Source organism: Lynx canadensis, chromosome B2 (assembly GCF_007474595.2).
Source record: "Lynx canadensis isolate LIC74 chromosome B2, mLynCan4.pri.v2, whole genome shotgun sequence".
Classification (NCBI taxonomy): domain Eukaryota; kingdom Metazoa; phylum Chordata; class Mammalia; order Carnivora; family Felidae; genus Lynx; species Lynx canadensis.
The window spans coordinates 99,979,888-99,996,625 of NC_044307.1; the positions used below are offsets into that span (position 1 = coordinate 99,979,888).

Consider the following 16,738-nt stretch of genomic DNA (forward strand, 5'->3'; position numbering starts at 1 on the left):
TTCCACAGATTATAGTTCCTAGTCACTTATATCAGATTTGCTAGTATTCGGTGGTACCTTTCCTTTCTCTTTCTGTAATCCTCATCTGTGTCTTTATGATGTTGTAATTGTTATCTTCTTTATGAATTAGTTTCTTGTGCTAATGTTTCTTTTCCAAAAAGTAATTGACAAAGAAAACTTTGAATTTTACAACAAACTTAATAATCACGTCTTTAGACATCAACACATTCTCTTTTTTTTCTTTCTTTGCAGTTAGAATTCTAATTCCTCCTTTTATTTCTTACAGAATTTGTTTTAAGTTCTGAACAAATTTTTCTGTCCTATCTACCATTAACTTCCATTATTATAAGATAGGATTAAAGAAGGTTAAGGGGAGCCTGGGTGGCTCAGTCAGTTAAGTGTCTGATTCTTGATTTCGGCTCAGGTCATGATCTCACGGTTCGTGGGTTCAAGCCCTCCATCGGGCTCTGTGCTGACAGTTTGGAGCCTGCTTGGGATTCTCTCTCTCTTCTCCTTCTCTCTCTCAAAATAAATAAATAAACTTCAATAAAACTTAAAAAAAAAACATTTTTAAAGGTTAAGAAAACAGTATCACGTGAAATACTATGTATTCAGTGATGGTTGTTTTTTTTTTTTAATTTTTTTTTTCAACGTTTATTTATTTTTGGGACAGAGAGAGACAGAGCATGAACGGGGGAGGGGCAGAGAGAGAGGGAGACACAGAATCGGAAACAGGCTCCAGGCTCTGAGCCATCAGCCCAGAGCCTGACGCGGGGCTCGAACTCACGGACCGCGAGATCGTGACCTGGCTGAAGTCGGACGCTTTACCGACTGCGCCACCCAGGCGCCCCTCAGTGATGGTTTTTAACAAAAGTTATTTTCATAAAAAAAGAATATAAAGAAATTTTAAAACTTTTAGGAAAGACAGAAGAAAAAGGTTACCTATAACCTCACTAAACTAAAATATCTACTGTTAGCATTATGATCTTTATCCCTCCAAGTTACTCTATACTGTAATTATTCTATAGTGAAAAATTTGCATCTCACCTTCTCATTCAGTGTTCTACCATCAGCATTTCCCAGTGTTAATTTATAATCCCAGTTTGTCATTTTTAAGACCTAGGTATTATCCATTGATGCGCTATATCATAATTTACATAATTTATTGTAATGTTGGAAAGTTACTTTTTTCTAATTTTTAGGGAGTGATGCAAACTGATTCACTGTGTATTAGTTTAGAGTTGTAGTAAAGATAGTATTTATCACAATACATTCTCAGAAACTGGTTTTGAAGAGATTGTCATGTGTTAGGTTATATTTCATCATGACAAGGTTATAATTAACAGTGTTCAAAAACTTAGACTGTATACTTCTGAAATCACCTAGAAGAGTTGGACTCTTCCAGTCCAATAAAATGGTTATAAATGCATTTGTACCCATAAAGGATCCCCTGTAAATATGAAGTATATGTGTGTATGTGTGTATAGCACATAAAAATCAATTTTATTACATCATGAATTTATTATTATATTCTAGCCTGTATGAAACAGACTTTTAAACACTTTGCTTGTTTTCTTTAGGGAGGACTTAAGCAATAATTTAGATAGCTAAAACTACTTTAAAACAAAACAGAAAAGAAAATGTCCAATTAAGCTTATACTGATACCTATTTTCTTTCTTAAATTATCCTATAGTAAGATTATTTATTTATTTATTTATTTATGTTTATTTATTTTTGAGAGAGAGACAGTGCGAACAGGAGAGGGGCAGAGAGAGGGAGACACAGAATCTGAAGCAGGTTCTAGGCTCTGAACTGTCATCACAGAGCCCAATGTGGGGCTTGAACTCAGAAACCGGGAGATCATGACCTGAGCCTAAGTCAGACACTTAACCAACTGAGCAACCCAGGCTGCCCCTATAGTAAAAACATTTAAGGGGCGCCTGGGTGGCGCAGTCGGTTAAGCGTCCGACTTCAGCCAGGTCACGATCTCGCGGTCCGTGAGTTCGAGCCCCGCGTCGGGCTCTGGGCTGATGGCTCAGAGCCTGGAGCCTGTTTCTGATTCTGTGTCTCCCTCTCTCTCTGCCCCTCGCCCGTTCATGCTCTGTCTCTCTCTGTCCCAAAAATAAATAAACGTTGAAAAAAAAAAAAATTTAAAAAAAAAAAAAAAACATTTAAAACTAAGTTGGCTTAGATCTGGGTTCAAAAATGGACTTGGGGCTATCCTATATTAGGCAGCCTGGAATAAATGAAGTAGCCGATTGCTAAACAAATTATGGTCTGTCTCCTTTGTGATAATCTTAGAACCAAGGACAGTTTGCTTGAACTTAAATTAATAAACAAGTTAAACAGCCTCAGGTTTAGCAATTTCTCTTTTCTTTACCCCTAAGTATTCAGCAAGTATAGCTTCTGTTAACTTAAAAGTCTTCTTATTTTCTCATCAAAAGATCTCGTCTAATTTCAGATCGTAATTCCTATCTGTTCTCTCTCACCCTTCTACATGGAATGTAAGGCTAGGAGACCTTTCTGTTACCTTCCCTCATTTGCAAAGTACCAGGGAGCAGATCCTTGCACACCTTGTACTAGTGTTATTTCTGAGACATAAAGGAGATGGCACGTGACTTCAGTTTTACGTGTCTCAAATATATCACTGTACAACCTGCTGGGCTAGAGAACAACCATTGATCCTACTTCTCTTCCCATTTTTAAATGGTTGTAGCAATGTTATAATCTAAGTGTATTCTTCCTGGAAGATTTCTATTGTACTCTACATTTTATTTATCACAAGACCCGCCTGTAGAGTCCGTATCAGTGAAGATAGGCTGTTACTTTAGCTTCTGTTTATGGTATTTCTCCTGATTTCATCTCTCAGTGGTTTGTGTGAATTCTTTTGTCTTATTTTCCTCCCTTTTCCTTCCAGGTTCTTGGCCTGTTCCCTGGCTAGTCTTAACTTGGGGCTTCTCAGTGAGGTTTCAGACTTCTTTTGGTCCTCCTGTTCCCCAGAATTTCCTCCACATCAGTCTGTGGAAGTGGAAAATAGAATTTAAAATAAACACCTTTAGTTTTACCAGTCATTATTTTTTTAACTTTTTTTTTAATGTTTATTTATTTTTGAGAGAGAGAGATAAGAGTGCAAGCAGAGGAGGGGCAGAGAGAGAGAGGGAGACACAGAATCTGAAGTAGGCTTCAGGCTCCAAGCTGTCAGCACAGAGTCCGACGCGGGGCTCAAAGTCACGAACTGTGAGACCATGACCTGAACTGAAGTCGGATGGGTAACCGACTGAGCCACCCCAGGTGCCCCTACCATAGTCATTATTAACTGAGCTTTCATTTTAGTATCAGAAACTCTTCATTAACCTTTTTAAATGATTTTGTAAAATACTCTGCTGAAGATGTATAATTTATGTAAACATTCCTTGTGTCATTTAGATTTAAACTGGTTCTAATTTTCACTATTAAAAATGTGATGTAAAAAAAATGTAGTGATGTATATCTTAAACTGAAGTAAAATGCTTTTTAAATTGTAATTTTAAATTATCTTTGTAAATATCTTTGTGCATAAAACTTTATGGGTTTTTTTCATTTTCTTAAGATGAATTCCCAGGGGTAGTTCTAAGAATATAAATGTTTTTAGTGTTTTTTTAAATTTTTTTTTCAGTGACACTTTCTTTTTTTTTTAAATTTTTTTTAAAATGTTTTATTTATTTTTGAGACAGAGAGAGACAGCATGAACGGGGGAGGGTCAGAGAGAGAGGGAGACACAGAATCTGAAGCAGGCTCCAGGCTCTGAGCTGTCAGCACAGAGCCCGACGCGGGGCTCGAACCCACGGACCGTGAGATCATGACCTGAGCCGAAGTCGGATGCTTAACCAACTGAGCCACCCAGGCGCCCCAGTCAGTGACACTTTCCCTTGCTTTACTATTTTTTATCTTTTTTCTGCTTTTGAAATAGGCTTTTAATTACAAGATATCAAACTACACTCAAAAATACCAGCCATTGGCACACTGTGGAGAAGCTCACAAGCAGGGACAGATAGCAGTGGCAGGAGGTGGGGAATGATTGGAGCAGTGGTTACAAATGTTCACAGGAAGCTAAACCTGTACAACAGGTTGTGCCCTAATGTTAGCACAAGTTAGACTAGTCACTACCATGGTCGGTGGCCTTGGTGTGTTTGGGTTCAGATTCTATGTGGTAATACAGTTTCTTCCAGTTGAAAGTTCTTGGCTTGCACCAATCACAGCATGACCAGAGGGCACCAGACCAGTCTATTTGGTTTTCAGTATACTGTCATAGACCTGACAGATGTACCAAGAGACTTCAGCAGCTCTACGCTTCAGCGCCAGTGTATAATTTCGGTGTCCTGGCTGGATATGTAGCTCAGCCAAAATCCAAATGCCATTAGTGAGCTTTAGGGATCAGTACAGCATGTCCAGCCCACATTCCTCTTGGCAACCATATAAAAATTATTGTTTTGCAATTTGCTGGAAACAGTGTCAGCCTTTAAATGACATTCCTTAAAGTTCATTGAGCCCAAGTTCATTTTCATTGGGGATATCCTTCCATGTTGCAAGGGAGACGTGGCGCTCCATTTTGCCATCTTCTAGACAAAGCACATTGAGCAGGACGAGGCAGCTGAAGTAGAAGACATCAGTCTTGTTTTTCACAGCCACCTACAGGTGATTCAGAGGTTCCATCTTCATGACTGGGCCCAAGGTGTGGAGAGGCAAGGAGACATCAATACTCTGATTTGGCATCAGTGGAGTATGGGTAGCCAGAGGAGTGCTGGGGATGACACCAAAGCTATTCTTGTTAAACGGGATTGCAAAGTCTGTCATGTGCTGCAGAGCTTTGTTGGTGAAGTTCATTTCCATATAGATGTGTCCTTGGCAGTGAATAAATGTTCCAGATGTCTCCCAAGCCTTTAGCTTTTATTTTACTTCAGGCAGCCAGGCAGTCTTAGAAGCTACCTATCCACCAGGTGCCATGCCTATCCCCGTGGAGAGCTCAAATAGGTCATTCAGACCACTGTTGACCAAAACAGGAATAGGAGAAGAAGCAAAGGTTGTGGGCACTGATGATGGGATGGAGGGTTGTCCCACCGGACTATGTAGTCCTCCTCCTAACAGGTTTACTCTCATGTGCCTGGAGGACACCTGTGGCACATTGACTGGGGAACCAAGGTCAAGGATTATCGGAATCTTGTGTTGCGAAACTCAAGACTTGCTGTACCAGCTCGCTCCTGTGTTTCTGATGGTTTCTTGAGAAACAGCCTCACTATGGCATCAAGCAGAGTGAACTGCACCCGGGTGCTTTTCATCATGAAAACTCTCCAGGAAGCTCTCCTGTAACTCATCTGTTGTCAGTTCTCTCAGCTTATTCTCCCACAATCCAAATTGTAGCTGCTCAAGCAACTGGTTCATCCAGTGAGTCTAAAGTTCTTGCACAGAGTGGTAATGATACTTTCATACTTGTTGGGTATTTGTGGAACATGTCCCTGATGACAACAGTTACCTTTTGGACTACATAATTTACTTTGGTCTGGATGCGATCAAGTAATGTGCTCACACGGCACTCAGCAGATGTCTCCACTTTGATGGCACACCGTACAGTGGCCCACACAGCTTTGCAAACAGAGTTAACATCCCCTTCTTTGGCATATTCCTTGAATTCTGCCGGAACCTGAGCAGTGTTGGCTTCAGCATATTGTAGTAGTCAGAGTCCTTGGGTAACAACTCTAGAAACTTCATTAGGACTCTTAACACTGAAAGCACCAATGCTGAGTTGGCACGAGATAGCTGGGGAGTTAACATGCTCACACAGCTGCTCTGAGCCTCCCGGTCATCTTTAGGGTTGTAATTAGGCAGTCCAAGATGAAAATCTGGCCCCATTCAGTGCACTTACTCGTGCTGCCAGCCGCTTATTCATGTTCTTTGGGTTCGGATCAAGTAGGTTGCTGTTTGGGTGAGATTCACTGATTTCCAATAATGCTGCTGTAGCATTAGCCACCACCATTGGTGGTGAATCTGCTATTTGAATCTGCTATGAGGTCCAGCAGAGAATCCGGAAATCCCTGATCTTCCACCATTTGGGCATTGATATCATGGTGTTCTGCCACACAGACTGCTGCTGTTTTCTAAACATGCGGATCTTCATCCTTCAAGCACTTGCGGAGGGACTCGCAGGGATCTTCTATAATTTTGTCCACCCAGGTGCACCCCATGATCCTGACTGTGAAAGTCCGAATTAGACGATTGGAATCTTCACAGCCCTTCACGAAGCTGTGGACAGCCATGATGGTCATGTCTGGCTGACTGCTGGCATAGTTCATCAAATAGAGATACACAAGATTCTTTAATTCCACATTGTCCGTTTGCGTACTTTACTACATCTGGAAAGAGAGAGCTAATGTCCTGGGCCATAGTCATGGAAACAATCGCTTTCTTCATAGCCTCCTTCCTCTTTTCTTTCTTTTCATTGTTGACTTTAGCCTTCAACTCAAAGACTTCTCCTCTTTTATTGGTTGTGAAATACTTGGAGTCAGTGATGGTGTTGGATCTTTAATGTGCACTGGAGGCAAGGGTGGGAGTGCGGTGGCCAGAGAGCACGGTCCGAGTGGTGTTGTAATGGTTTCCTGCACATCACCAAATATAAGTGTCTCTAAAGGTTTTGTTAAATGTTGTCAAATTGCTATCCAAAAGAATCCTAACTCATACTGCCACCACCACATGTAAAAGTCCCATTTCTCTTTTTTTAAAAAAAATTTTTTTTCAACGTTTTTTATGTATTTTTGGGACAGAGAGAGACAGAGCATGAACGGGGGAGGGGCAGAGAGAGAGGGAGACACAGAATCGGAAACAGGCTCCAGGCTCCGAGCCATCAGCCCAGAGCCTGATGCGGGGCTCGAACTCACAGATCGCGAGATTGTGACCTGGCTGATGTCGGACGCTTAACCAACTGCGCCACCCAGGCGCCCCAAAAGTCCCATTTCTCTTTACCCAAGATCTGTATGATTGTTTTTCCTTTATTTATTTGATAGTAAAAATATATCTCTTTATTTTTATTTTTTCTTGTAGACCACTAGTGAGGTTGAAGGTTTTTCCATAAATTTGTGACGATTCTTTTGCAGACTGTATCTTCTTATTTATACACTGGTATATTAGTATTAATAATCTTAAGGATCTACTAATAAGGTTGGTATTGTTAGAGCTACTTCAGACAGACTACAGAGGAAGAAAGTAGGCATTAACTGTATTAAAAGCATAAAAAGGAAAATGAACTTTAGAAACACAGATGAGAATATCTCAGAACTGAAACGCAGACATATTCAAACTTACTTGAGCCATAGGATGATAGAAATCTAATTAGACTAAAATTCTGTAGTGTTAGAGTTATATCTTGCTCTATCACTTGATTGGCTTCTAGTAGGGTATATAGCTAAATATTTAACTTCTCTTATTTGTGAAGGGAAAATATTATTGTCCCTTAATTACCTGGGTGGGAAGCAGTAGTGGTAATGGTGATAATGCAGTAAAGATTTATTTTACCGTAGATGACGTGGAAAAGGAAGAGAGCATGAATTCCTGTCCCAGAGACAAGACTATGGCCAAATGAGTTGGGGATTGGTGCTTACACAGATATCACAGGAAGGACCAGGGATCTCCCTTTCTTCTCTGCCTCCCCCTCCCTTCCTCCAAACCCATAATGCAATGTCGTTGGTATAGACATAACTCTCCAACAAAATAGAATTACATTCTAGATAAATTTTTATGATTGAGATGGGGATTTTTAACATCAGATATGTTGGTATAAATTGTATATGAGCCTTGTAAAGTCCCATTTTAAAAATCCCTTACAGAACACTGTTCTGTATGTCAAAGAGATGAAAGATAAAATAACTCATGGGATTTGAACCTGTGATTTCAGAGATTCTACTCCAAAGCTGCTTTTCTGTCATCAAGCTTTCTCCTCTGGCTAAGAACATATTGTAATACTGAAAAAAACTATGCAAATGAGCTAATAGCCAAGGTGGTTGTTTCTATTCTAGCATATCATGAGGATGAGTTGAACGCCTATATCCTTAGTTTGTTTGAAAAGTATGTTTAATGACAAATCTCTTTCTGTTCCCCAAAAGAAGTTCTCTTTTATCTTCAGCTGGAAAATTAAAGTGTCAACTTGATCCACTAGGATGTACCCCTTAAAAAATTGGCTAATACTTTTATATATTTTATGATTATTCATGCAAGTCATAGGCCATAAACTGATTAATGATCTAGCTCTCTTTTATAAATTTGCTAGATTATTGCTAAAACTAATTTCACCATTTATCATGCTATAGCACCCCCACTTAAGGAAAAATTGATTTGAGTTCATATAGATAGATTTTCTTTCCTTAAGTTCCCAAAGACCACTGAAGACTACATTTATATATATAGTAGCTACATACTTCCATCACTTTTTTTTTTTTTTTTAAGAGAGAGGGAGAGCAAGCCAGGGAGGGGGACAGAAGGAGAGAAAGAGAGACACACAGAGAGAGAGAATCTCAAGTAGGCTCTATGCTTAGCACAGAGCCTAATATGGGCCTCAATCCCACGACCCTGAGATCATGACCTGAGCCAAAATCAATAGTCAGACACTCAACCAACTGGTCAGCCACCCAGGCGTCCCACTTTCATGACTTTTTGAAGCAGTGTATTCACATGCTAGTAGATATTCTTACTTACTTTTCTTACCAAGGAAACATACATAGTGATTTATGAAGTAGAAATGTATTATTTTAAAATTGAGAAACAAAACTGTCTTTCCTGAGAATAGCATTTTCAAAATAATAGCTAGATTTTATATAATTCTTGTTAGTCTCTTCTTTTTTCAATTACTTAATAGTTTATATAATTTGATAAGCTAAAGCCATGTCTTATCTATTACCGAAAACAAAAAGGAAATGGTTTCTAAGCTTCTGAACGTGTGATGTACATATATTTTTAAGATCTTAGAATTTAAGACTAAAGTTTGATATCTTGGCCAGAGAGACTGTTAATAATGTAATGACAAAATGCTAAATTCATCCTATAAGAATACTTTTTACTCGACTGAAGTCATGCATGGTCCCCCCTGAGATTTGGGTTAATTGTTCTAAAAGGAACATAGCTCAGGAAAGAGGGATTTGGTCCTAAGTTAAAGACCATTTCAACATCTAGGAAGGAAAATGTGAAATGAGTGTATTCGTATAGTAATAAAATAAACTATACATGACAAAAATGTATCCATAATGTGTACTTTCTTCCTTTTCAGGTTATGCATTAGACCCTTCATTAGATAATCACCAAGTGTCTACTAAATATATTGGTTCTGTAGAAGAAGCTGAAAAAAATCAAGGTAATTTATTCAAATTTATTTAAAATATTTAATATCAAATATATATGTATGTGTCTATATCTATGTATACATACACTTATGATTACTGTCTTGCAGATTGACTTTCAGCAGTAAAAAAAAACTAGTGTTTTATTAGGTTGGTTTTATTTTAAGCTGAGACAATACAGTGATATATTTTAGAGCAGTATCATTTAGAACTATTATAGTTTAGAGCTTGTTTTTGCCACTCAACTAGGTGTGCAACCTTGTAGGGAAGATGTTGGTACCTATTATTCTGGGTTGTGATGAGCACTAGGCACAGTGCCAACCATGTAGAAATCATTCAATAAATTATAATTAATGTGTAGCTAACCTTGGCAATTTATTTCTCAACACTAACATCAAGCTACATTTTTACAGAGCAGAACAAATTTTATTATACATTGTCTGTAAAGATTATCTTTAAAGGTTTGAAGGCTGAGTTTGAATATGTGTTTTAGAATATATGTTTGTGCAGATTTTCATTTTGTACTTACAAGACAAAGTGTCATATTCTAAATGCTAACTTCTCACAAAGCTCATCATTGGAATCTTACCCATAAAATATGCTCATTAGAAAAAGAATATGGTTGTATGAGGACTTCTAGTTAGTAGCTACAGACCCTATATCATATCATCCAGCTACATTATTGTTAAAATAGAATTTTAACAAGCTTTTGTTGTAACATGCAACCTGAAGGAAACTGATTTGAATTAATATAGGTAAGCTTTTTTAAGTTAGAACTCTACAGGCCGTATCTTTTATGTAGTTAGATTGTGACTGTGACCCATAAACCTTTTCCAGTTTAGTGCCGGCACCCAGAGTGCCACCTCCTACTGATCAAATCAGAACCTCAACCAGAAACACCCTCTTTCCTCCTTTCTTTTTAATTCTAAGATTTATGATTTAGAGGTCAAGTTTAGATTGAGATCACTTGGAAGAATACCAGATTCTTGTGAAACCTTGTTTAATTAATATTGTTGAATTACAAGTGAATCAAAATTATTAATTTCCTAATGTAATTTAACCTAATTCAGTTTTTAAATGATAAATTTTAATTTATTCTTGCTTTCAAAAGTAGTTTTATCATTATTTAGCAATATTAAATTGCTGGATTTCTTTCAAAAAGTGGTAAAATCTACTGATCTAGGTCCATGATTCATTAAAAGGATTGTGTATCATTGTAGGATTACATAGCTGGGTCTTTTCTTTAAATAGATGAGGATTTGCAAAATATTGGGAACAGTAGGAAGCTTCTCTTCCCAGAAGGCTGAGTCTCTTTTTGTATACCATGAGTTGGTCTATCTGGCAGATTCATATAGATTTTATTTTGTGTTTTTAAATAAATCTTTGGTCACTTGAACAATCACTTTTCTTTAGCCATACAAAGTAAAAACATATATGTTCTATATATGTATTTATATAAATGTTGTTTCTTTAAAAAATATCCATGTTTGTAATCTCTTTTTTAATATAGGTTTAACTGTGTTTGAAACTGGTCAGAAAAAAATAGAAAAAAGGAAAAAGTTTAAAGAAAATGATGCATCTAATATTGATGGTTTCTTGGGACCATGGGCAAAATATGTGGATGAAAAAGATGTAGCCAAACCCTCAGAAGTAAGTTTTGATGTTTTTCATTGCCAATTCAGGTAGATGCTGTGTGTCTGTGAAGGATATCTATGTTAATAAACTTGAGATTTCCTTAGAGAACCAAATGATGACTCATTAGAATTTCCCTGCCATGGCTGAGAAAATACACTAAGATTTTTAAATTTTTCTTGGGAATATTTTTTTAAGTTTATTTATTTATTTTGAGGGAGAGAGAGAGCATGAGCAGACAAGTGGCAGAGAGGGAGAGAGAGAATCCCAAGCAGTCTCTGCACTATCAGCACAGAACCTGACTTACGGGGCTCGATTCCACAAACTCTGAGATCACGAAGTGAGCCGAGATCACGACTCAGACGCTCAACTGACTGAGCCACCCAGGTGCCCTGGGAATATTTTTATTTATCCTTTTTCTGATTTATTTTCTTCCGTATTTTTTTAAATACCTTTTTGGTTTTTTATTTTATTTCATTTTTGTTGAGAGAGAGACAGAGCATGAGCGGGGAAGGGGCAGAGAGAGAGGGAGACACAGAATCCGAAGCAGGCTCCAGGCTCCAGGCTCCGAGCTGTCAGCACAGAGCCCGACATGGGGCTTGAAATCATGAGCCATGAGATCATGACCCGAGCCAAAGTCGGACGCCTAACCAGCTGAGCCACCTGGGCACCCTGATTTTCTTCCATATTTTTAATTAAAATACAATATTGAATAATTTTTAAGAAAAGTTAAAATTTAATAAAAGTTGATAATGCTGTTAAACTATTGTGGTAGGTGTTCTTCTGATACTAGATATTCAGATAGTAATGTGAGTATCTAGAATACTAAATTAGCCTTTCTATGATTTTAGGATTGATGATGGGTTTTATTTATTAACATATTTAAAAATTTTAATAATTATCTATATTTTAAAATAATAATACCATGAAGTTTATAAAATAAAACTATAGACCCCTATCTGCCCCTTCCCCCCTCCTAATCCTACTGTCTCTATGGGCCAGTGACTCTTGTAGGTCTTAGGGATATAGCAGTGGACAAGATCAAGAAAATCCTGTCCTCATGTCCTGTTGACTTCTTTGTTATTATAGATAGGGACTTATTACTACCCCACCTTCCTTCCACTGCTCCTCCCATAAAAGTTGTCACAGATCTGTAGTCATTGCTTATATGCTTATGGCTTAGTAAAAGCTGTCATTACTGGAGAACAACATTATGTCCTAAAACGGAGTTTCCTTTACAGTAGTAGATTTTCTAATTGCTTTGTCTTTTCACTTACATAATTAGCATAACACATTGAATTTGCTTCTAGGTGTTCCAGAAGGATGGGTTTTGTATAAAATGATTTTAAAAGTATCAACTAGTACCTTTTATTTGTTAACGTCATTTTGTAATCCGTCAAAGAGTTGAGATTGTTATCCGAGAGACATACTTATAACTATTGCTTCACCAAAAAGTGGACCTCATCATAAAGTATTTATAATCAGCCTTGGGCACGGTGGGGTTCTAAAACATCCATTTTAAAGTTCACTTCTTAATTTCCTTAGGAAGAACAAAAAGAATTAGATGAAATCACGGCCAAGAGGCAGAAAAAAGGCAAACAGGAAGAAGAGAAACCTGGGGAGGAGAAGACAATCTTACATGGTAATATATTTTTTATGCTTCTTCATTTTTATGATAAACTTTCAGGTATCTACTCTGTTCTCTGTTCATATAGTATCAATTGCCCTTATTAATCAGCTGCTGTGCTTCACTGTATTAAGAATAATTGTATTTGACTGTTCGCATCTCAAAGAAATTATACCAGACTCTTCTGTATTCTAATAAAGGAGAGAAAATAGCATGATTAATGATTGCCACAGATGATTCTTCGAAGTGCTAGTGACTTTTTAAAAATGGCAGATAAAGAAGAGGTCTGAATTGTCCACAATCTATTGTTTCCTCAGAACAGACTCTTGGCTCCAGTCATCTTAACTTTTTGTTTTTAACCCAAGCCAGATACTCTCCAGATATCCTCCGAGTTCATAATTGTTACTAAATTTTACTTTAAAAGAAAAACTTTTTTTTTCATGTGAATAGACCGGAGATTAAAATTCTTATACTAATTTTGATATGTGGAAGGAAATGCCTATTTCCTTTACATCAGGAAATATAGTCCAAAATGAATTATAAGTATTCTCAAATGTATCTGGTTCATTAATAATTAGTTACCTTTGGAAAATTATGTAGTGATTAGCAAACTGTAAGGAATAATTTAGTACTGATGTATTGGTTATTCTTATATTGATCACATATCAAATATTTAGGTTTGATGAGGCCATATTCGATTTCTCAAACTCCAGTTTTCTGGAGTTTTCTCTCCAAGGAGTCTGTTGAGTACTGTGGTGCTTGCAGCCATAATAAATGTAACAGCCCACATCTATTGAGGACTATTCTGTGCCAGGCATGCCGCTAAATGTTTTATATATACTATGCCATTTAAGTGCCACCAGTGACTTCACTGTAAACTTTATGTTGAAAGTGGAGAAGAGAATGGAATAGGAACCTGGAAGGGCATAAAAGAGGAAAACAGGGAAAAAGGGTAGTTGATATTTTTAACTTCTTTTTTTTATCCTGGTTTGCTTCTGAGTCTTTGCCAGTGACTCACAAGGCTCAAGTATTATCTTTTCTTCCCTCGCTGTAATTATGCTGCAGTGAAGTCTTTTTTATATCATTAAAATGTGTAACTAAGTAAAAGTATAGATCTTATTTAAAGGTCTGATAGTCTCTGGGTATTTAGAAATTCCAAAGTATTACCTCTAATTGTAAACAATAGCAGTGACTTCAAGAACTAAATTTTAGCTGACTCTTGGTCTTAACTTCATCAGAATGTTAGTACCTAAACCTTAATAGGGAACAATATCCCTATGAATAAAATGTTACCAGGGGCGCCTGGGTGGCTCAGTCGGCTGGGCGTCCAAGTTCAGTTCAGGTCATGATCTCACAGTCTGTGAGTTCGAGCCCCACGTCGGGCTCTGTGCTGACAGCTCAGAGCCTGGAGCCTGCTTCAGATTCTGTGTCTCCCTCTCTCTCTGCCCCTCCCCTGCTCATGCTCTGTCTCTCTCTGTCTCAAAAATAAATTAAAAAAAACATTAAAAAAAAATTTAAAAAAAAAGTTATCATTTAAGGATATAGATTTTATGACTGTAGCTTATATTTGTTCACTGCTTTCCTTTGTTTTCTTATTTCAGTTAAAGAAATGTATGACTACCAAGGCAGATCCTATCTTCACATACCTCAGGATGTTGGTGTTAATCTGCGGTCCACTGTGCCACCTGAGAAGTGTTATCTTCCCAAGAAACAAATTCATGTGTGGTCTGGACATACGAAGGTAAGCAAAGTGGTCATATGGATTGGCCATGACATCACATTCATAATTGGTGTCCTATCCCCTTAGGGGTAACCCAAGCCTTTCCCCACATATTCCTGCCCAATCTGCTTTTTTCTGGAACCACAGCAGTGAATAATGGGTTGGTAGTGGCACTAAGACCTCAGTAATGTTGCCTTAGCTCTTGGGATTATCATGCTTAAGAGAAGATTAGATGGTTTCTGGTTTATAAACCATGATAATATTTAAACTGATGCAGAGACAAGATACTTGAAACTTTTGATGTTGATATTCTTTGTCATCTGCACTATTCCAACTGATAATTTTCCAGCTCCTAGCAAAGAGCGAAGGAACTGAATAAAAGTAGGAAGAGGAGAGAGAGCATTAGCAACTTGATTGACTAAGAATTCCCTGGGGTGAGAAAGTCAGTATTAAAGGTCAAAAAACAAATCTTCAAAAGCTTAGTGTCAATAAGGGCTGCTCTTGGACTACCAACAAAGGTTATTCTGGGGCATGATTTTTGGAATTAAGAAAAACAGTAAATTAGGTTGCTTAAAAATATATCATACTTTCCTTGTTTCACTTTAGCGGACATTAGACTCCTTCTGATTGATAACTGTAATACCTTTTTATAGGGCGTCAGTGCTGTCAGATTGTTTCCTCTCTCTGGCCATTTATTGCTGTCTTGTTCCATGGACTGTAAAATTAAGGTGAGTTTTCAGTAACAGAGTAGGAGTGCTGCAATGCTAGTGCTTTGGTTAAGTCTATTTGGTTAATTATAAATAAATTTGGGTTTGTTAGGCAACTAGAGGCTAATTATTTTCTCTTAGGCCCCGTGAATGCAGCCATTTATGAATTGCTTCCAAACATGTTGATTCAAATATGGCTCTGTGGTCCAACTCTCTAGGCTCATTTGTAAGCTTAGATAACTGATTAGGATGTAATCAATCACTTTGGATTTAGATATATAAATATTTAATCACTAATAATGTATTTTTATAGAGGCTTTGGATACGTAACAAATATGAGTTCATTTGTTCCTCAGAACCTTATGAGGTAGAGAGGACACATGATAGAAATCCCATTTCAAAAAGTAGGTAACATAATTCATCCTTTTTCTTATAAATGCAAGTAGACACCAAGTAGCAGAACTGCTCCCAGCCTCTTCTCTCAGGTTGTACAGTCTTGGGAAGCTCCACTTTAAGGTTAAGTTTCCGCTCTAGAGTATGTGGGGAAAAAGCTCAGTTGCCAGAGCATATCAACTTGAACATGGGAGAAGCCTTTTTAAAACTAAAATCTGAAAGAATAGTGCTCTTTTTTGTGTCTTCTGTGTCTGCATTATTATGATGGTCAAGACATATCAGCCCTCTAGTACTCTTGAGGCTTAGAAAGTTGAATCATTAAAATTGTACTCTGTGTAAACAACTCAATGATATGTGAAGGTAGCTTTTCTTGATGAGGGCAGTCATTTAGGCAATTGTCTCTACTCAGTAGCTTAAAATGACAGGCTAACAGTTTGGAGTAAAAACCCCTTGTTTCCTTTAACTTTCACTTCATACAAACTATATTAAGATTAAGGTCTTTCTGACCAATTGAAAAAACAGAGTTCAATTTACTTCATTTCCTAAGCATTTTTTAGGTACCTAATATGTCAACAGGCCAAGACTAAAAATATATTAAGACCCTCTCCATGGGGCGCCTGGGTGGCTTGGTCGGTTAAGCGTCTGACTTCGGCTCAGGTCATGATCTCGCGGTCCGTGAGTTCCAGCCCCGCGTCGGGCTCTGTGCTGACAGCTCAGAGCCTGGAGCCTGTTTCAGATTCTGTGTCTCCCTCTCTCTCTGCCCCTCCCCTGTTCATGCTCTGTCTCTCTCTGTCTCAAAAATAAATAAACGTTAAAAAAAATTAAAAAAAAAAAAAGTTTAAAAAAGACCCTCTCCCTGCCCTTAGGGTAATCATTTCTTTATGATGTAAATGATGCTTATAGAACCTGGCATAAGGTGCTCTGTTTTCAAAGAGGAAGCACACTTCAGTAGGAGGGTAACTAAGTAAAGGGGATGGCAGGGGTGGGGAGTGTAGGGAGTGGAGCAGGTCCAAAAAGAGTGAATAGGATGCATAGGCATGGCGTGTGCTGAACACTGTAAGTTTGTGGTTTCTGGAGTCTCGAATCTGAGAGATACAGAGTGGCAACAGTCATAGGCCAAGGACCAGGTAGGTCCTGGAAGTCCTTTGCCTGGTATGCTGTGGGAACTGAGACTTTATGCTGTTGGCACTGGGTGGCCAGGAAGTGCTGTTTTAGAACACTAGTAACATTACCAACGGTTTGATTTGAGGTAGGCAAGAATAAAGGTAGTTTTGAAGCTATTGTATTAATTCACTTTAGATG

The 16,738-nt window shown here is 37.8% G+C and overlaps 1 protein-coding gene and 1 pseudogene across 1 annotated transcript in view; one reads left to right on the forward strand and one right to left on the reverse strand.

The window, feature by feature from the left end:
* Positions 1-16,738, forward strand: part of CDC40 (cell division cycle 40) — a 61,120-nt gene that overhangs the window by 22,838 nt on the left and 21,544 nt on the right. Inside the window, exons 4-8 of the mRNA XM_030316148.1 lie at positions 9,288-9,371; positions 10,868-11,007; positions 12,535-12,631; positions 14,218-14,357; positions 14,990-15,064. Coding sequence (XP_030172008.1) covers positions 9,288-9,371; positions 10,868-11,007; positions 12,535-12,631; positions 14,218-14,357; positions 14,990-15,064 — 536 coding nt within the window. The remainder of the gene's footprint in view (positions 1-9,287; positions 9,372-10,867; positions 11,008-12,534; positions 12,632-14,217; positions 14,358-14,989; positions 15,065-16,738) is intronic.
* On the reverse strand, positions 4,221-7,980 carry LOC118517990 (annotated as a pseudogene).